The sequence below is a fragment of the Oncorhynchus gorbuscha genome, linkage group LG10 (genome assembly GCF_021184085.1).
Source record: "Oncorhynchus gorbuscha isolate QuinsamMale2020 ecotype Even-year linkage group LG10, OgorEven_v1.0, whole genome shotgun sequence".
Lineage (NCBI taxonomy): Eukaryota > Metazoa > Chordata > Actinopteri > Salmoniformes > Salmonidae > Oncorhynchus > Oncorhynchus gorbuscha.
Window position 1 is genome coordinate 8,554,166 of NC_060182.1, and position 22,294 is coordinate 8,576,459.

General features: G+C 34.0%; 1 protein-coding gene across 4 annotated transcripts in view; it reads left to right on the forward strand.

Annotated features, from left to right (window-relative positions):
• LOC124045500 (myelin transcription factor 1-like) overlaps window positions 1-19,805 on the forward strand; it is a 167,327-nt gene extending 147,522 nt beyond the window's left edge. For all 4 annotated transcript variants that reach the window (XM_046364831.1, XM_046364832.1, XM_046364833.1 and 1 more), the window contains 5 exons: window positions 13,162-13,383; window positions 13,622-13,713; window positions 14,166-14,269; window positions 14,953-15,096; window positions 15,458-19,805. In XM_046364831.1, coding sequence (XP_046220787.1) covers window positions 13,162-13,383; window positions 13,622-13,713; window positions 14,166-14,269; window positions 14,953-15,096; window positions 15,458-15,601 — 706 coding nt within the window. In that variant the 3' untranslated portion in view covers window positions 15,602-19,805. The remainder of the gene's footprint in view (window positions 1-13,161; window positions 13,384-13,621; window positions 13,714-14,165; window positions 14,270-14,952; window positions 15,097-15,457) is intronic.
• The last annotated feature ends 2,489 nt before the right edge of the window (window positions 19,806-22,294 follow it).

Genomic DNA, 22,294 nt, shown 5'->3' on the forward strand with positions numbered 1-22,294 from the left:
AGCCTGAGACGCACTGCGCTGCCTGTGCTGACTCATAGTACTGTAGTTCATCGTAGAGTATTGCAGTGTAGATCATGTCTCAAAAAATATTACATTAATATTTCTCTGAAATTGTCTCTTTTCAACTGACGACAGCTAATAAAAGACCTTGGTGTCTGTGTTTGTTGAATGTGCTTAGTTATGCTACCACAACATGATGCCAGGCAACAGGTACAGTACCTATAGCGGGGTACCAATAATATTGAACCTACAGCGATGAAGTAACACTTTGTTTTTAGTTGGGCAGGTTTTTGGCCTCACAGTGAAATTGTGTTACACAGTGTCACATAGTGAAATAGTGTTACATTGTGAAATAGTGTTACATTGTGAAATAGTGTTACATAGTGAAATAGTGTTACATTGTGAAATAGTGTCACATAGTGTTACATTGTGAAATAGTGTCACATAGTGTTACATAGTGAAATAGTGTTACATAGTGAAATAGTGTTACATAGTGAAATAGTGTTACATGAAAGTGAAATAGTGTTTTACATAGTGAAATAGTGTTACATAGTGAAATAGTGTTACATAGTGAAATAGTGTTACATAGTGAAATAGTTTTACATAGTGAAATAGTGTTACATAGTGAAATAGTGTTACATAGTGAAATAGTGTTACATAGTGAAATAGTGTTACATAGGAAATAGTGTTACATAGTGAAATAGTGTTACATGGTGAAATAGTGTTACATAGTGAAATAGTGTAAATAGTGTTACATAGTGAAATAGTTTTACATAGTGAAATAGTGTTACATAGTGAAATATGAAATAGTGTTACATAGTGAAATAGTGTTAAATAGTGTTACATAGTGAAATAGTGTTACATAGTGAAATAGTGTTACATAGTGAAATAGTGTTACATAGTGAAATAGTGTTAAATAGTGAAATAGTGTAACATAGTGAAATAGTGTTACATAGTGAAATAGTGTTACATAGTGAAATAGTGTTACATAGTGAAATAGTGTAACATAGTGAAATAGTGTTACATAGTGAAATAGTGTTACATAGTGAAATAGTGTTACATAGTGAAATAGTGTTACATAGTGAAATAGTGTTACATAGTGAAATAGTGTTACATTGTGAAATAGTGTCACATAGTGTTACATAGTGAAATAGTGTTACATAGTGTTACATAGTGAAATAGTGTTACATAGTGAAATAGTGTTACATAGTGAAATAGTGTTACATTGTGAAATGGTGTTACATAGTGTTACATAGTGAAATAGTGTTACATAGTGAAATAGTGTTACATAGTGAAATAGTGTTACATAGTGAAATAGTGTTACATAGTGAAATAGTGTTACATAGTGAAATAGTGTTACATAGTGAAATAGTGTTAGTGAAATAGTGTTACATAGTGAAATAGTGTTTAAATAGTGTTACATAGTGAAATAGTGTTACATAGTGAAATAGTGTTACATAGTGAAATAGTGTTAAATAGTGTTACATAGTGAAAATAGTGTTACATAGTGAAATAGTGTTACATGGTGAAATAGTGTTACATAGTGAAATAGTGTAACATAGTGAAATAGTGTTACATGGTGAAATGGTGTTACATGGTGTTACATAGTGAAATAGTGTTACATGGTGAAATAGTGTTACATAGTGAAATAGTGTAACATAGTGAAATAGTGTTACATGGTGAAATAGTGTTACATAGTGAAATAGTGTAACATAGTGAAATAGTGTTACATAGTGAAATAGTGTAACATGGTGAAATAGTGTTACATAGTGAAATAGTGTTACATTGTGTTACATAGTGAAATAGTTTTACATAGTGTTACATGGTGTTACATAGTGTTACATAGTGAAATAGTGTTACATAGTGAAATAGTTTTACATAGTGTTACATGGTGTTACATAGTGTTACATAGTGAAATAGTGTTACATAGTGAAATAGTGTTACATAGTGAAATAGTGTTACATAGTGAAATAGTGTTACATAGTGAAATAGTGTTACATAGTGAAATAGTGTTACATAGTGAAATAGTGTTAAATAGTGTTACATAGTGAAATAGTGTTAAATAGTGTTACATAGTGAAATAGTGTTACATAGTGAAATAGTGTTAAATAGTGTTACATAGTGAAATAGTGTTACATAGTGTTACATGGTGTTACATAGTGTTAAATGAAATAGTGTTACATAGTGAAATAGTGTTACATAGTGAAATAGTGTTACATAGTGAAATAGTGTTACATAGTGAAATAGTGTTACATAGTGAAATAGTGTTAAATAGTGTTACATAGTGAAATAGTGTTACATAGTGAAATAGTGTTACATAGTGAAATAGTGTTACATAGTGAAATAGTGTTACATAGTGAAATAGTGTTACATAGGAAATAGTGTTACATAGTGAAATAGTTTTAGTGAAATAGTGTTACATGGTGTTACATAGTGAAATAGTGTTACATAGTGAAATAGTGTTACATAGTGAAATAGTTTTAGTGAAATAGTGTTACATGGTGTTACATAGTGAAATAGTGTTACATAGTGAAATAGTGTTACATAGTGAAATAGTGTTACATAGTGAAATAGTGTTACATAGTGAAATAGTGTTACATAGTGAAATAGTGAAATAGTGTTACATAGTGAAATAGTGTTAAATAGTGAAATACATAGTGAAATAGTGTTACATAGTGAAATAGTGTTAAATAGTGTTACATCGTGAAATAGTGTTACATAGTGTTACATAGTGAAATGGTGTTACATGGTGTTACATAGTGAAATAGTGTTACATGGTGAAATAGTGTTACATAGTGAAATAGTGTAACATAGTGAAATAGTGTTACATGGTGAAATGGTGTTACATGGTGTTACATAGTGTTACATAGTGTTACATAGTGAAATAGTGTTACATAGTGAAATAGTGTTACATAGTAAAATAGTGTTACATAGTGAAATAGTGTTACATAGTGAAATAGTGTTACATAGTGAAATAGTGTTACATAGTAAAATAGTGTTACATAGTGAAATAGTGTTACATAGTGAAATAGTGTTACATAGTGAAATAGTGTTACATAGTGAAATAGTGTTACATAGTGAAATAGTGTTACATAGTGAAATAGTGTTACATAGTGAAATAGTGTTACATAGTGAAATAGTGTTACATAGTGAAATAGTGTTAAATAGTGTTACATAGTGAAATAGTGTTAAATAGTGTTACATAGTGAAATGGTGTTACATAGTGTTACATAGTGAAATAGTGTTACATGGTGAAATAGTGTTACATAGTGAAATAGTGTTAAATAGTGTTACATAGTGAAATAGTGTTACATAGTGAAATAGTGTTAATAATAATAATAATGAAATATATGTTACATAGTGAAATAGTGTTACGTGTTTATGAAATAGTTTTACATAGTGTTACTTACAGTCATGAAATGTGCATAGTGAAATAGTTTTACATTACATGGTGTTACATAGTGTTACATAGTGAAATAGGTTACATAGTGAAATAGTGTTACATAGTGAAATAGTGTTACATAGTGAAATAATAACATAGTGAAATAGTGTTACATAGTGAAATAGTGTTACATAGTGAAATAGTGTTAAATAGTGTTACATAGTGAAATAGTGTTAAATAGTGTTACATAGTGAAATAGTGTTACATAGTGAAATAGTTTTACATAGTGTTACATGGTGTTACATAGTGTTACATAGTGAAATAGTGTTACATAGTGAAATAGTGTTACATAGTGAAATAGTGTTACATAGTGAAATAGTGTTACATAGTGAAATAGTGTTACATAGTGAAATAGTGTTACATAGTGAAATAGTGTTACATAGTGAAATAGTGTTACATAGTGAAATAGTGTTAAATAGTGTTACATAGTGAAATAGTGTTAAATAGTGTTACATAGTGAAATAGTGTTAAATAGTGTTACATAGTGAAATAGTGTTACATAGTGAAATAGTGTTACATAGTGAAATAGTGTTACATAGTGAAATAGTTTTACATAGTGTTACATAGTGTTACATAGTGAAATAGTGTTACATAGTGAAATAGTGTTACATAGTGTTACATAGTGAAATAGTGTTACATAGTGAAATAGTACATAGTGAAATAAATAGTGTTACATAGTGAAATAGTGAAATAGTGTTACATAGTGAAATAGTGTTACATAGTGTTACATAGTGAAATAGTGTTAAATAGTGAAATAGTGTTACATAGTGTTAAATAGTGTTACATAGTGAAATAGTGTTAAATAGTGTTAATAGTGTAATACATAGTGAGTGAAATAGTTTAATAGTGTTACAGTATAGTGAAATGTGCATACATTCTACGTATGGGTGGTAGTGTTACATAGTGAAATAGTGTTACATAGTGAAATAGTGTTAAATAGTGTTACATAGTGAAATAGTGTTACATATAGTGTTACATAGTGAAATAGTGTTACATAGTGAAATAGTGTTAAATAGTGTTACATAGTGAAATAGTGTTACATAGTAAAATAGTGTTACATAGTGAAATAGTGTTACATAGTGAAATAGTGTTACATAGTGAAATAGTGTTACATAGTGAAATAGTGTTACATAGTGAAATAGTGTGAAATAGTGAAATAGTGTTACATAGTGTTACATAGTGTTACATAGTGAAATAGTGTTACATAGTGAAATAGTGTTACATAGTGAAATAGTGTTACATGGTGAAATAGTGTTACATAGTGAAATAGTGTTACATAGTGTTACATAGTGAAATAGTGTTACATAGTGAAATAGTGTTACATAGTGTTACATAGTGAAATAGTGTGAAATAGTGAAATAGTGTTACATAGTGTTACATAGTGTTACATAGTGAAATAGTGTTACATAGTGAAATAGTGTTACATAGTGAAATAGTGTTACATGGTGAAATAGTGTTACATAGTGAAATAGTGTTACATAGTGTTACATAGTGAAATAGTGTTACATAGTGAAATAGTGTTACATAGTGAAATAGTGTTACATAGTGTTACATAGTGAAATAGTGTTACATAGTGAAATAGTGTTACATAGTGAAATAGTGTTAAATAGTGTTACATAGTGTAGTGTTACATAGTGAAATAGTGTTACATAGTGTTACATAGTGTTACATAGTGAAATAGTGTTACATAGTGAAATAGTGTTACATAGTGAAATAGTGTTACATAGTGAAATAGTGTTACATAGTGAAATAGTGTTACATAGTGTTACATAGTGAAATAGTGTTACATAGTGAAATAGTGTTAAATAGTGTTACATAGTGAAATAGTGTTACATAGTGAAATAGTGTTACATAGTGAAATAGTGTTACATAGTGAAATAGTGTTAAATAGTGTTACATAGGGAAATAGTGTTACATAGTGAAATAGTGTTAAATAGTGTTACATAGTGAAATAGTGTTACATAGTGAAATAGTGTTACATAGTGTTACATAGTGAAATAGTGTAACATAGTGAAATAGTGTTACATAGTGTTACATAGTGAAATAGTGTTACATAGAAAATAGTGTTACATAGTGAAATAGTGTTACATAGTAAAATAGTGTTACATAGTGAAATAGTGTTACATAGTGTTACATAGTGAAATAGTGTTACATAGTGAAATAGTGTTACATAGTGAAATAGTGTTACATAGTGTTACATAGTGAAATAGTGTTACATGGTGAAATAGTGTTACATAGTGAAATAGTGTTACACAGTGTTACATAGTGAAATAGTGTTACATAGTGAAATAGTGTTACATAGTGAAATAGTGTTACATAGTGTTACATAGTGAAATAGTGTTACATAGTGTTACATAGTGAAATAGTGTTACATGGTGAAATAGTGTTACATAGTGAAATAGTGTTACAAAGTGAAATAGTGTTACATAGTGTTACATAGTGAAATAGTGTTACATAGTGAAACAGTGTTACATAGTGAAATAGTGTTACATAGTGAAATAGTGTTACATAGGGAAATAGTGTTACATAGTGAAATAGTGTTACATAGTGAAATAGTGTTACATAGTGAAATAGTGTTACATAGTGAAATAGTGTTACATAGTGAAATAGTGTTAAATAGTGAAATAGTGTTACATAGTGTTACATGGTGAAATAGTGTTACATAGTGTTACATAGTGAAATAGTGTTACATAGTGAAATAGTGTTACATAGTGTTACATAGTGAAATAGTGTTACATAGGGAAATAGTGTTACATAGTGAAATAGTGTTAAATAGTGAAATAGTGTTACATAGTGAAATAGTGTTACATAGTGAAATAGTGTTAGTGAAATAGTGAAATAGTGTTACACAGTGTTACATAGTGAAATAGTGTTACATAGTGAAATAGTGTTACATAGTGAAATAGTGTTACACAGTGTTACATAGTCAAATAGTGTTACATAGTGAAATAGTTTTACATAGTGAAATAGTGTTAAATAGTGTTACATCGTGAAATAGTGTTACATGGTGTTACATTGTGAAATAGTGTTACATAGTGAAATAGTTACATAGTGAGTGTTAATAGTGAAATAGTGTAACATAGTGAAATAGTGTTACATAGTGAAATAGTGTTACATAGTGAAGTGTTACAGTGTAGTAAATAGTGTTACATAGTGAAATAGTGTTACATAGTGTTACATAGTGAAATAGTGTTACATGGTGAAATAGTGTTACATAGTGAAATAGTGTTACATAGTGTTACATAGTGAAATAGTGTTACATAGTAAAATAGTGTTACATAGTGTTACATAGTGAAATAGTGTTACATGGTGAAATAGTGTTACATAGTGAAATATAGTGTTACATAGTGAAATAGTGTTACATAGTGTTACATGGTGTTACATAGTGTTACATAGTGAAATAGTGTTACATGGTGAAATAGTGTTACATAGTGAAATAGTGTTACATAGTGAAATAGTGTTAAATAGTGTTACATAGTGAAATAGTGTTAAATAGTGTTACATAGTGAAATAGTGTTACATAGTGAAATAGTGTTAAATAGTGTTACATAGTGAAATAGTGTTACATAGTGAAATAGTGTTACATAGTGAAATAGTGTTACATAGTGAAATAGTGTTACATAGTGAAATAGTGTTACATAGTGAAATAGTGTTACATAGTGAAATAGTGTTACATAGTGTTACATAGTGAAATAGTGTTACATAGTGAAATAGTGTTACATAGTGAAATAGTGTTACATAGTGAAATAGTGTTACATAGTGAAATAGTGTTACATAGTGAAATAGTGTTAAATAGTGTTACATAGTGAAATAGTGTTAAATAGTGTTACATAGTGAAATAGTGTTAAATAGTGTTACATAGTGAAATAGTGTTACATAGTGAAATAGTGTTACATAGTGAAATAGTGTTACATAGTGAAATAGTGTTACATGGTGAAATAGTGTTACATAGTGTTACATAGTGAAATAGTGAAATAGTGTTACATAGTGTTACATAGTGAAATAGTGAAATAGTGTTACATAGTGAAATAGTGTTACATAGTGAAATAGTGTTACATAGTGAAATAGTGTTACATAGTAAAATAGTGTTACATAGTGAAATAGTGTTACATAGTGAAATAGTGTAGTAAATAGTGAAATAGTGTTACATAGTGAAATAGTGTTACATAGTGAAATAGTGTTACATAGTGAAATAGTGTTACATAGTGAAATAGTGTTACATAGTGAAATAGTGTTACATAGTGAAATAGTGTTACATAGTGTTACATAGTGAAATAGTGTTACATAGTGTTACATAGTGAAATAGTGTTACATAGTGAAATAGTGTTACATAGTGAAATAGTGTTACATAGTGAAATAGTGTTACATAGTGAAATAGTGTTACATAGTGAAATAGTGTTACATAGTGAAATAGTGTTACATAGTGAAATAGTGTTACATAGTTACATAGTGAAATAGTGTTACATAGTGTTACATAGTGAAATAGTGTTACATAGTGAAATAGTGTTACATAGTGAAATAGTGTTACATAGTGAAATAGTGTTGAAATAGTGTTACATAGTGAAATAGTGTTACATAGTGTTACATAGTGAAATAGTGTTACATAGTGAAATAGTGTTACATAGTGTTACATAGTGAAATAGTGTTACATAGTGAAATAGTGTTACATAGTGAAATAGTGTTACATAGTAAAATAGTGTTACATAGTGAAATAGTGTTACATAGTGTTACATAGTGAAATAGTGTAGTGAAATAGTGTTACATAGTGAAATAGTGTTACATAGTGAAATAGTGTTACATAGTGAAATAGTGTTACATAGTGTTACATAGTGAAATAGTGTTACATAGTGAAATAGTGTTACATAGGAAAATAGTGTTACATAGTGTTACATGGTGAAATAGTGTTACAAAGTGAAATAGTGTTACATAGTGAAATAGTGTTACAAAGTGAATTAGTGTTACATAGTGAAATAGTGTTACATAGTGAAATAGTGTTACATAGTGAAATAGTGTTACATAGTGAAATAGTGTTACATAGTGAAATAGTGTTACATAGTGAAATAGTGTTACATAGTGAAATAGTGTTACATAGTGTTACATAGTGAAATAGTGTTACATAGTGAAATAGTGTTACATAGTGAAATAGTGTTAAATAGTGTTACATAGTGAAATAGTGTTACATAGTGAAATAGTGTTACATAGTGAAATAGTGTTACATAGTGAAATAGTGTTACATAGTGAAATAGTGTTACATAGTGTTACATAGTGAAATAGTGTTACATAGTGTTACATAGTGAAATAGTGTTACATAGTGAAATAGTGTTACATAGTGAAATGGTGTTACATAGTGTTACATAGTGAAATAGTGTTACATAGTGAAATAGTGTTACATAGGGAAATAGTGTTACATAGTGTTACATAGTGAAATAGTGTTACATAGGGAAATAGTGTTACATAGTGTTACATAGTGAAATAGTGTTACATAGGGAAATAGTGTTACATAGTGTTACATAGTGAAATAGTGTTACATCGTGAAATAGTGTTACATAGTGAAATAGTGTTAAATAGTGTTACATAGTGAAATAGTGTTACATAGTGTTACATGGTGAAATAGTGTTACATGGTGTTACATACTGAAATAGTGTTACATAGTGAAATAGTGTTACATAGTGTTACATAGTGAAATAGTGTTACATAGTGAAATAGTGTTACATAGGAAAATAGTGTTACATAGTGTTACATAGTGAAATAGTGTTACATACTGTTACATGGTGAAATAGTGTTACAAAGTGAAATAGTGTTACATAGTGAAATAGTGTTACATAGTGAAATAGTGTTACATAGTGAAATAGTGTTACAAAGTGAAATAGTGTTACATCGTGAAATAGTGTTACATAGTGAAATAGTGTTACATAGTGAAATAGTGTTACATAGTGAAATAGTGTTACATAGTGAAATAGTGTTACATAGTGAAATAGTGTTACATAGTGAAATAGTGTTACATAGTGTTACATGGTGAAATAGTGTTACAAAGTGAAATAGTGTTACATAGTGAAATAGTGTTACATAGTGAAATAGTGTTACATAGTGAAATAGTGTTACATAGTGAAATAGTGTTACATAGTGAAATAGTGTTACATAGTGAAATAGTGTTACATAGTGAAATAGTGTTACATAGTGAAATAGTGTTACATAGTGAAATAGTGTTACATAGTGAAATAGTGTTACATAGTGAAATAGTGTTACATAGTGAAATAGTGTTACATAGTGAAATAGTGTTACATAGTGTTACATAGTGAAATAGTGTTACATAGTGAAATAGTGTTACATAGTGAAATGGTGTTACATAGGGAAATAGTGTTACATAGTGAAATGGTGTTACATAGTGTTACATAGTGAAATAGTGTTACATAGTGTTACATAGTGTTAAATAGTGTTACATAGTGAAATAGTGTTACATAGTGAAATAGTGTTACATAGTGAAATAGTGTTACATAGTGAAATAGTGTTACATAGTGTTACATAGTGAAATAGTGTTACATAGGGAAATAGTGTTACATAGTGTTACATAGTTAAATAGTGTTACATAGTGAAATAGTGTTACATAGTGAAATAGTGTCAAATAGTGTTACATAGTGAAATAGTGTTACATAGTGTTACATGGTGAAATAGTGTTACATAGTGAAATAGTGTAACATAGTGAAATAGTGTTACATAGTGTTACATAGTGAAATAGTGTTACATAGTGAAATAGTGTTACATGGTGAAATAGTGTTACATAGTGAAATAGTAAATAGTGTTGTGAAATAGTGTTACATGGTGAAATAGTGTTACATAGTGTTACATAGTGAAATAGTGTAACATAGTGAAATAGTGTTACATAGTGTTACATAGTGAAATAGTGTTACATAGTGAAATAGTGTTACATGGTGAAATAGTGTTACATAGTGAAATAGTGTTACATAGTGAAATAGTGTTACATAGTGAAATAGTGTGTGTTACATAGTGAAATAGTGTTACATAGTGAAATAGTGTTACATAGTGAAATAGTGTTAAATAGTGTTACATAGTGAAATAGTGTTACATAGTGAAATAGTGTTACATAGTGAAATAGTGTTACATAGTGAAATAGTGTTACATAGTGAAATAGTGTTACATAGTGAAAGTGAAATAGTGTTACATAGTGAAACAGTGTTACATAGTGAAATAGTGTTACATAGTGAAATAGTGTTACATAGTGAAATAGTGTTACATAGTGAAATAGTGTTACATAGTGAAATAATGTTACATAGTGTTACATGGTGAAATAGTGTTACATGGTGTTACATAATGAAATAGTGTTACATGGTGAAATAGTGTTACATAGTGAAATAGTGTTACATAGTGAAATAGTGTTACATAGTGAAATAGTGTTACATAGTGTTACATAGTGAAATAGTGTTACATAGTGAAATATTGTTACATAGTGAAATAGTGTTACGTAGTGAAATAGTGTTACATAGTGTTACATAGTGAAATAGTGTTACATAGTGAAATAGTGTTACATAGTGTTACATAGTGAAATAGTGTTACATAGTGAAATAGTGTTATATAGTGTTACATGGTGAAATAGTGTTACATGGTGTTACATAATGAAATAGTGTTACATAGTGAAATAGTGTTACATAGTGAAATAGTGTTACATAGTGAAATAGTGTTACATAGTGAAATAGTGTTACATAGTGTTACATAGTGAAATAGTGTTACATAGTGAAATATTGTTACATAGTGAAATAGTGTTACATAGTGAAATAGTGTTACATAGTGTTACATAGTGAAATAGTGTTACATAGTGAAATGGTGTTACATAGTGTTACATAGTGAAATAGTGTTACATAGTGTTACATAGTGCAACAGTGTTACATAGTGTTACATAGTGAAATAGTGTTACATAGTGTTACATAGTGAAATACTGTTACATAGTGAAATAGTGTTACATAGTGTTACATAGTGAAATAGTGTTACATAGTTAAATAGTGTTACATAGTGTTACATAGTTAAATAGTGTTACATAGTGTTACATAGTGAAATAGTGTTACATAGTGTCACATAGTGTTACATATTGAAATAGTGTTACATAGTGAAATGATGCCAATAGTGTTACATAGTGAAATAGTGTTAAATAGTGTTACATAGTGAAATAGTGTTACATAGTGAAATAGTGTTACATAGTGAAATAGTGTTACATAGTGAAATAGTGATACATAGTGATACATAGTGATACATAGTGAAATAGTGTTACATGGTGTTACATAGTGAAATAGCGTTACATGGTGTTACATAGTGTTACATGGTGAAATAGTGTTACATAGTGAAATAGTGTTACATAGTGTTACATAGTGAAATAGTGTTACATAGTGAAATAGTGTTACATAGTGTTACATAGTGAAATAGTGTTACATAGTTAAATAGTGTTACATGGTGTTACATAGTGAAATAGTGTTACATAGTGAAATAGTGTTACATAGTGAAATAGTGTTACATAGTGAAATAGTGTTACATAGTGTTACATAGTGAAATAGTGTTACATAGTGAAACAGTGTTACATAGTGAAATAGTGTTACATTGTGAAATAGTGTTACATAGTGAAATAGTGTTACATAGTGTTACATAGTTAAATAGTGTTACATAGTGTTACATAGTGTTACATAGTGAAATAGTGTTACATAGTGTTACATAGTGAAATAGTGTTGCATAGTGAAATAGTGTTACATAGTGAAATAGTGTTACATAGTGAAATAGTGTTATATAGTGTTACATGGTGAAATAGTGTTACATAGTGAAATAGTGTTACATAGTGAAATAGTGTTATATAGTGTTACATGGTGAAATAGTGTTACATAGTGAAATAGTGTTAAATAGTGTTACATAGTGAAATAGTGTTAAATAGTGAAATAGTGTTAAATAGTGAAATAGTGTTACATAGTGAAATAGTGTTATATAGTGTTACATGGTGAAATAGTGTTACATAGTGAAATAGTGTTAAATAGTGTTACATAGTGAAATAGTGTTAAATAGTGAAATAGTGTTACATGGTGAAATAGTGTTACATAGTGAAATAGTGTTACATGGTGAAATAGTGTTACATAGTGAAATAGTGTTACATAGTGAAATAGTGTTACATAGTGTTACATAGTGAAATAGTGTTACATAGTGAAATAGTGTTACATAGTGAAATAGTGTTACATAGTGTTACATAGTGAAATAGTGTTACATAGTGTTACATAGTGAAATAGTGTTACATAGTGTTACATAGTGAAATAGTGTTACATAGTGTTACATAGTGAAATAGTGTTACATAGTGAAATAGTGTTACATAGTGTTACATAGTGAAATAGTGTTACATGGTGCAATAGTGTTACATAGTGTTACATAGTGAAATAGTGTTACATAGTGTTACATAGTGAAATACTGTTACATAGTGAAATAGTGTTACATAGTGTTACATAGTTAAATAGTGTTACATAGTGTTACATAGTGTTACATAGTGAAATGATGCCAGCTAATGCGACTCAAGTAATGGTAGTCTTACACATTCTTTTTTTTACATTAAATTATGTTATAACTGTATTTACCATACACTTTGTGCTTTACATCTCATCTCTCTCCACAAGTCATATATCTATAGATATACTAATGTTACCCCCCTCTCTCTCTGTCACTCTCTCTCTTCCCTACAGATGCCCTGTGCCTGGCTGTGACAGCCTAGGTCACATCAGTGGGAAGTACGCCACGCATCGCAGTGCCTATGGGTGCCCGCTAGCTGCCCGCAGGCAGAAGGAAGGGATGCTCAACGGTAACCCCTTTTCCTGGAAGTCCTTCAAGACGGAGGCCCCCACCTGCCCCACCCCCGACTGCGATGGATCAGGACATGCCAACGGCAGCTTTCTCACACACCGCAGGTAAGGACCAATCACAACACAGAACACAGGCCAGCTTCCTCACATATCGCAGGTAAAGGCCAATCACAGGCCAGCTTCCTCACACACTGCAGGTAAAGACCAATGACAACACAGAACACAGGGCAGATTATTACCCCTGGTTGCATCATCAATCTAACTGTATCATTTTGTGTTTCATTCATGGTTTCAAATACTCAACTTGATGAAATGGCCCATTTTTATTCCTCCTGTTTTGTAGTCTCTCTGGCTGTCCCAGAGCCTCCTTTGCCAAGAAGAAAGCCAAGTTCCCTGGAGAGGAGTACCTGAGCACCAAGTTCAGGGCCAGTGGCGGTAAGAGAACAACGGAATAGGGAACACCTTTATGTGGCAGTCAATGTCTAGTCAATACAGTATTTCAAACTAGAATGTTTGTTCATTACCTCTGTGTCTTTTCTTTTTCTTTTCAAGCTTTTAATAGTTGGTTTAATAAAATAATTTGTTTTTTAATGGCGAGAGAGCATTGCATCGTTTTGTTTTTCAAACTATGATGTTGCCCCAGTTTTCCTGTTCTCTCTTATTTAATTTACTAGGCAAGTCAGTTAAGACACAATTTCTTATTTTCAATGACGGCCTAGCAACAATGGGTTAACTGCCTGTTCAGGGGCAGAACAACAGATTTGTACCTTGTCAGCTCGGGGGTTTGAACTTGCAACCTCCCAGTTACTAGTCCAACGCTCTAACCACTAGGCTACCCTGCCGCCCTAAATGATGACATCATGTGTCTCTCCCTTTCCATCCTGTAGTTCTGGATAATGACGAGGACATGAAGCAACTCAACAAGGAGATCAATGAGCTCAACGAGACCAACAACGAGATGGAGACAGACATGGTGAACCTGCAGACACAGGTGTGTGTGTGTGTGTGTGTGTGTGTGTGTGTGTGTGTGTGTGTGTGTGTGTGTGTGTGTGTGTGTGTGTGTGTGTGTGTGTGTGTGTGTGTGTGTGTGTGTGTGTGTGTGTGTGTGTGTGTGTGTGTGTGTGTGTGTGTGTGTGTGTGTGTTTAGAACCACCAAGACTTAGCTGGCCGCCTGGCCAAACTGAGCAATCGGGGGTGAAGGGCCTTGGTCAGGGAGGTGACCAAGGACCCGATGGTCACTCTGACAGAGCTCTAGAGTTCCTCTGTGGAGATGGGACAACCTTCCAGAAGGACAACCATCTCTTCAGCACTTCACCATTCAGGCCTTTACGTTAGAGTGGCCAGAGGGAAGCCACTCCTCAGTGAAAGACTCATGACAGTGTGTGTGTGTGTGTGTGTGTGTGTGTGTGTGTGTGTGTGTGTGTGTGTGTGTGTGTGTGTGTGTGTGTGTGTGTGTGTGTGTGTGTGTGTGTGTGTGTGTGTGTGTGTGTGTGTGTGTGCGTGTGCGTGTGCGTGTGTGCGTGCGTGCGTGCGTGTGTGTGTGTGTGTGTTTGCGTACGTGTCGCATTATTGAGCCAATATCTAACAGTTTAACATTGTGGTTTATTGCAAAATGACTGAGCTCAAGTAAATGCCTATACAGAATGTGTAAATAACTGTTGGGCTGTGGTGCAGATCTCATCCATGGAGAAGAACCTGAAGAACATTGAGGATGAGAACAAGCTGATTGAGGAGCAGAATGAGGCTCTCTTCGTGGAGCTATCTGGCCTCAGCCACGCCCTGATCCGCAGCCTGGCCAACATACGTCTCCCACACATGGTGAGTTAAATACATTTACATACAGTACAGAAACAGTTGTGGCCGAGGCTTGAACATGCAGACACAAACTAACACAAACTACTACACACACTAACACAAACTAATACACACACTAACACAAACTAATACACACACTAACACAAACTAATACACACACTAACACAAACTAATACACACACTAACACAAACTAATACACACACTAACACAAACTAATACACACACTAACACAAACTAATACACACACTAACACAAACTAATACACACACTAACACAAACTAATACACACATGGACAGAAACACACTAAACAGAAACTGTATAGTGTACAAACAAACGGAAATTCCTTGTTTTTCACATCACAGCAGGAGCCAATCACTGAGCAGAATTTCAACAGCTACTTGAGCACCCTGACTGACATGTACACCAACAAGGAGTGCTTCCAGAACCCGGAGAACAAGGCTCTGCTGGAGAGCATCAACAAGGCTGTGAAGAGCATCAAGGTGTGAAAACCTTGAAAAAAAAAGTGAAAACATGTAAAAGGAGAGATGGAGTCAAGAGACCACAGTATATTTACCGAGAATACAAATACAAAAAGGGCATTCAGGTTTTATAAACGACAACTTAAATTAAACCCAGGGAGCATTCTGAAAAGAAGAAAAACTTAACTAGGACCAAAATCCAAACCTGCTGCTTGCTGGGATCGGAAGGAGGAAGTGGAACGGAACCAAACCTTCAGTTTGAATTGATGAAAAAAAAATCTATATCTGGGGATTTTTTGTTTGTTATATGTTATCTTTGTCGTTTTCATGTCTGTCCTGTTTTGGAGGTGTCTCATTGACTGTCCCAATGTATACTGTAATTCAAGCTTTAGTTCAGCAACAATTTGGAGAAGAACGAAAGAAAGAAAGATGGGAAGTAGTGGGTCTGACCTGCCTACATGAGGTGAAGAAAACCGTTGAGGAAATATCAAAAACCAAGCCGATGAAACGCCAACGTTGTGTTCTAGGGAAGACACTAAGGCTTCATTCAGAAAGGTTGCTCTGGGGCAGGATAAGGAGGGTTGCTCTGGGGCAGGATAAGGAGGGTTGCTCTGGGGCAGGATAAGGAGGGTTGCTCTGGGGCAGGATAAGGAGGGTTGCTCTGGGGCAGGATAAGGAGGGTTGCTCTGGGGCAGGATAAGGAGGGTTGCTCTGGGGCAGGATAAGGAGGGTTGCTCTGGGGCAGGATAAGGAGGGTTGCTCTGGGGCAGGATAAGGAGAGCGTGCTTGTGAGCGGTGCAGCAACCCCTATTGAGGAGAAGCAAATGGAGAATCACTGAACTCTGAGGTCTTCTTGAGCAATGGTTCATGTACTTATTGTTGTTACTACTGCAGCAAGATGTCAACACGGCTCTATGTCTCAAATCAGCGGAACAACTCTTCAAATGAAGATTAAGTCACAAATCACGGGGGAGTTTTTCTCTTCTGAAAATCAACAGTACAGCCTGTACTATATTTTTAATGGAACAACTGGTGTGTGAGAGCAGCAAATTCAGCCTTTTTTCTTTGAACTGAATGATGATAGTAATGGTCAATTCCAGTTAGTTTTATGAACATAGAAATTGCACTTCATTTCAATTAATAGTTTGTGGTACAATAATTCTTGTTATATAAATTATAAAACATTTGTGAATGCACAAAATTGTAATTTATTGCCATTTTATGTTAAACTACTTGTATTTATTTAATGTTATCTATTTATTCACTTTATTTTTTTGTTTTGTGAAACGCAAAATGCAACCCTGCTGGTCTAATCATGGCCATAAAGATTTAAAACAGGGAGTCTTCGACATCAATATTTAAAAATCTATATAGATAACTGTTCACACTTAATTATTTTATATATCTTATTTTATTTTAAATCTTTTTTTTAAACATTTTTAAGTGCAGATATTTTATAACTGACAAAGTTTTGATAATTTTATAAAACTGTTTTCATTTCTGTTATTTCTGTTATGATAAAGTATCTTCAGAAAATCCACAGCTTAAAAAGAAAGTATGTATTTATTATTTATTTAATATTGAGGAAATTGACTGTCATATGGTTGTATATTTATTTAGTAATTTCTGTGTGTGCTGTGATGGCTGAGTCTTAGTAGTCTTAAAATCCATTGCTAATATTTAAATAAAGAAAAAAACATGGCCCGAAAGAAAATCATAGAATATTGTTTGATTTGCTTTCATAGATATACCAGCAGTTATTCCTAAGCAGAATAACCAACAAAGCAGTCACTGTTCTGTTGGTATCAGATTGTCTTTGTGTCAGCAAGGAGTTGTTTGCGTTTTGTCAGGAAAAATAAGACCAAGAAAATAGAAGGATAATATGTTTCTTCCCCGAGCGCTTTGTAGTGGCCAACACTGGCTAACCCAAAACATCTTTAATGTACCAGAGATGTTTTAATGCCTTTTGATCAAATATTTTTTCTCTGTTTATTCTTTTCTCTAAATGTCTTGGGCAGAAACTCCATAGAGCTCTGTTCCAGTGTGTTCTAGAGCTCTGTTCAAGTGTGTTCTAGAGCTCTGTTTCAGTGTGTTCTAGAGCTCTGTTCCAGTGTGTTCTAGAGCTCTGTTGAAGTGTGTTCTAGAGCTCTGTTCCAGTGTATTCTAGAGCTCTGTTCAAGTGTGTTCTAGAGCTCTGTTCCAGTGTGTTCTAGAGCTCTGTTCCAGTGTGTTATAGACTAGATGTCTGTGTCTAAAACACTTTAAGGAAAAACTAAACCATCAAGGAGAATGACAACTAATATCAGATCCACTACGCCCATGTAGCCTTATTTTAGATTTCATTTGTTGATGCATAAAGTGCCACAAACCCCTCACTTTCTTTCCTGATTCTTTGCATTCTGCAATGTACAATGTCTAGTCACGTGACATGACCAGGGCGTCAGACCGAGAGTTGGGATTGTTTCAGATGCCTTTGTTTCTTTGCCAAGATGGCCATAAGTACACTGTATATACATTCTGTATAAATAGACATTTAAAAGCTATATGAATAGAAACATGCATATATTTTTCCAGTGTAATTGTTGCCTCTTTTCCTCTTCTGTTAGCTTATCAGAGGAACTACACCTGTCTGAGATTTGTGACGAATAGAGGCGGATATGACTGTGGCTTTTTAGGTTTCCTTTTCTATGGATTTCTCTCTATCTTTGATCCAGACATGGTGAAAATGCTAACGCATGTTGTAGTGAATCTGAAATGCTAACGCATGTTGTAGTGAATCTGAAATGCTAATGTATGTTGTAGTGAATCTGAAATGTCTGTAATCTTAACTAAATGGTTGGCTCTTCGTTCAAGTGTCCTGTGAGTGAGTTCATGCATAGAGGCCTCTTTGGTCACATTGGCGTTATATTGTGCAGTACTGTGTCGTTGTGATAAGATTATGATAAGGTCAGTTCTCAAACACAGATCACAACGTTAAAAAGCCAATAGGGAAAGTGTAGTACTTGCTCTTAGTGATCTGTTGCAACTAGTAGGAGACCCTGTGAAAATATGATGAGGTAGCCTAGTGGGAGACCCTGTGATAATATAATGAGGTAGCCTAGTGGGAAACCCTGTGATAATATAATGAGGTAGCCTAGTGGGAGACCCTGTGGTAATATAATGAGGTAACCTAGTGGGAGACCCTGTGGTAATATAATGAGGTAACCTAGTGGGAGACCCTGTGAAAATATGATGAGGTAACCTAGTGGGAGACCCTGTGGTAATATAATGAGGTAGCCTAGTGGGAGACCCTGTGAAAATATGATGAGGTAACCTAGTGGGAGACCCTGTGGTAATATAATGAGGTAGCCTAGTGGGAAACCCTGTGATAATATAATGAGGTAGCCTAGTGGGAGACCCTGTGATAATATGATGAGGTAACCTAGTGGGAGACCCTGTGGTAATATAATGAGGTAGCCTAGTGGGAGACCCTGTGATAATATGATGAGGTAGCCTAGTGGGAGACCCTGTGGTAATATAATGAGGTAGCCTAGTGGGAGACCCTGTGGTAATATAATGAGGTAGCCTAGTGGGAAACCCTGTGATAATATAATGAGGTAGCCTAGTGGGAGACCCTGTGATAATATGATGAGGTAACCTAGTGGGAGACCCTGTGATAATATAATGAGGTAGCCTAATGGGAGACCCTGTGATAATATGATGAGGTAGCCTAGTGGGAGACCCTGTGATAATATAATGAGGTAGCTTAATGGGAGACCCTGTGATAATGGGTAGTGTAATTAGCTTTCAGAAAGTGTAATGAAACTCTCTTGTGTATTTTTTTTTAAACCATTGAAAGTGCCAGCATTTGAGTATGGACTTCTAATAGCACACTGGGTTATGGCCACTAGGAATGTACTGGTACTCACCCCAGCAGAGAGAGAAAAAGAGAAACAAAGACCTGCATATTCACCCTGTTTGTGTTTTAATGTACAGTACCAGTCAAAAGTTTAGACACACCTACTCATTCAAAGTTTTTCTTTATTTTGACTATTTTCTACATTGTAGAATAATAGTGAAGGCATCAACACTTTGATATAACTCATATGGAATCATGTAGTAACCAAAAAAAGTGTTAAACAAATCTAATTATATTTTAGATTGCAGAATCTTCTAAGTAGACACCCTTTGCCTTGATGACAACTTTGCCCACTCTTAGCATTCTCTCAACCAGCTTCACCTGGAATGCTTTACCAACAGTCTTGAAAGAGTTCCCAGATATGCTGAGCACTTGTTGGCTGCTTTTCCTTCACTATGCATTCCAACTCATCCCAAACCATCTCAATTGGTTTGAGGTCGGTGACTGTAGAGGCCAGGTCACCTGATGCAGCACTCCATCACTCTCCTTGGTCAAATAGCCCTTACACAGCCTGGAGGTGTGTTTTGAGTCATTGTCCTGTTGAAAAATAAATGATAGTCCCACTAAGCGCAAACCAGATGGGAGTATCGCTGCAGAATGCTGTGGTAGCCATGCCGATTAAGTGTGCCTTGAATTCTAAATAAATCACAGACAGTGTCACCAGCAAAGCACACCCACACCATCATACCATCACACCTCCTCCATGCTTCACGGTGGGAACCACACATGCAGAGGTCATCCGTTCACATACTCTGCATCTCACAAAGACACGGCAGTTGGAACCAAAAATCTCACATTTGGACTCATCAGACCAAAGGACAGATTTCCACCAGGTGTGTCCATTGCTCATATTTCTTGGTCCAAGCAATTCTCTTCTTATTGGTGTCCTTTAGTAGTGGTTTATTTGCACCAATTTGTCCATGAAGGCCTGATTCAAGCAGTCTCCTGATGTTGAGATGTGTCTTTTACTTGAACTCTGTGAAGCATTTATTTGGGCTGCAATCAGAGGTGAAGTTAACTCTAATGAACTTATTCTCTGCAGCAGAGGTAACTCTGGGTCTTCCTTTCAAATCAAATCAAAGTTTATTTGTTACGTGCACCGAATACATCAGGTATTACAGTTGAAATGCTTACTTACAGGCTCTAACCAATGGTGAGATGTTTTGGGATGAATTGGAATGCAGAGTGAAGGAAAAGAAGCTAACAATTGCTCAGCATATGTGGGAACTCTTTCAAGACTGTTGGAAATGCATTCCAGGTGAAGCAGGTTGAGAGAATGCTGGTTCCTGTGGTGGTCCTCATGAGAGCCAGTTTCATCATAGCACTTGATGGTTTTTGCAACTGCACTTGAAGAAACTTTCAAAGTTATTGAAATGTTCCGTATTGACTGACATTCATGTTTATAAGTAATGATGGACTATCATTTCTCTTTGCTTATTTGAGCTGTTCTTGCCATAATATGGACTTAGTCTTTTACCAAATAGGGCTATCTTCTGTATACCACCCCTACCTTGTCACAACAGAACTGATTGGCTTAAACGCATTAAGAAGGCAAGAAATTCCTTCCAAACTTTTTACAAGGCACATCTGTTAATTGAAATGCATTCCAGGTGACTACCTCATGAAGCTGGTTGAGAGAATGCCAAGAGTGTGCAAAGCTGTCATCAAGGCAAAGTGCCTACTTTGAAAAATCTCAAATATACAATATATTTTGAGTTGTTTTAACACTTTTTTTGGTTACTACATGATTCCATATGTGTTATATCAAAGTGTTGATGTCTTCACTATTATTCTACAATGTAGAAAATAGTAAAAAAACAAGAGAAAACCACTTGAATGAGTAGCTGCGTCCAAACTTCTGACTGATAATGTAAATCCAAACACCGTTTGAGATGTATAATTCCCTTTGCATCAGTGTCCGGGGTGTTTGATTCAATTAATGCTATCGCGTGTTTACACATGGCAGTAATACTTTTCAGAACAAAATCTTTTGACCATCCCCTCTGCCGGGGCGGCAGGGTAGCCTAGTGGTTAGAGCGTTGGACTAGCAAGTTCAAACCCCTGAGCTGACAAGGTACAAATCTGTCGTTCTGCCCCTGAACAGGCAGTTAACCCACTGTTCCTAGGCCATCATTGAAAATAAGAATTTGTTCTTAACTAAGTTGCCTAGTTAAATAAAGGTAAAATAAATAGAGGGGATGCAGGGTTTGTGCTCGCAGGTTACTGGAAAGAACTGACTAAATCTACAAAATAAATACGATACTAAGACACTAGCCAAAGCATGCAGCGATAGCAGGGATTGACTCAAAGCCCTCCAAGTGAAGAGAGAGGAACGTGTGGGAGTGGAGATTGATTTGCAGCGTGAGAGGTCTCCCTCTTGGTTTGAGAGAGAGAGAGAAGAACGTGTGGGAGTGGAGATTGATTTGCAGCACTAGAGGTCTCCCTCTTGGTTTGAGAGAGAGAGGAACGTGTGGGAGATTGATTTGCAGCTCTAGAGGTCTCCCTCTTGGTTTGAGAGAGAGAGAGAGAGAGAGAGAGAGAGGAACGTGTGGGAGTGGAGATTGATTTGCAGCGCTAGAGGTCTCCCTCTTGGTTTGAGAGAGAGAGAGAGAGACGAACGTGTGGGAGTGGAGATTGATTTGCAGCGCGAGAGGTCTCCCTCTTGGTTTGAGAGAGAGAGAGAGAGAGAGAGAGAGAGAGAGAGAGAGAGAGAGAGAGAGAGAGAGAGAGAGAGAGAGAGAGAGAGAGAGAGAGAGAGGCGTTTGTTTCATAAATATGTGTCCATCACTCAGAATGTCAAAACCTTTAAAGGCTTTTGTCTT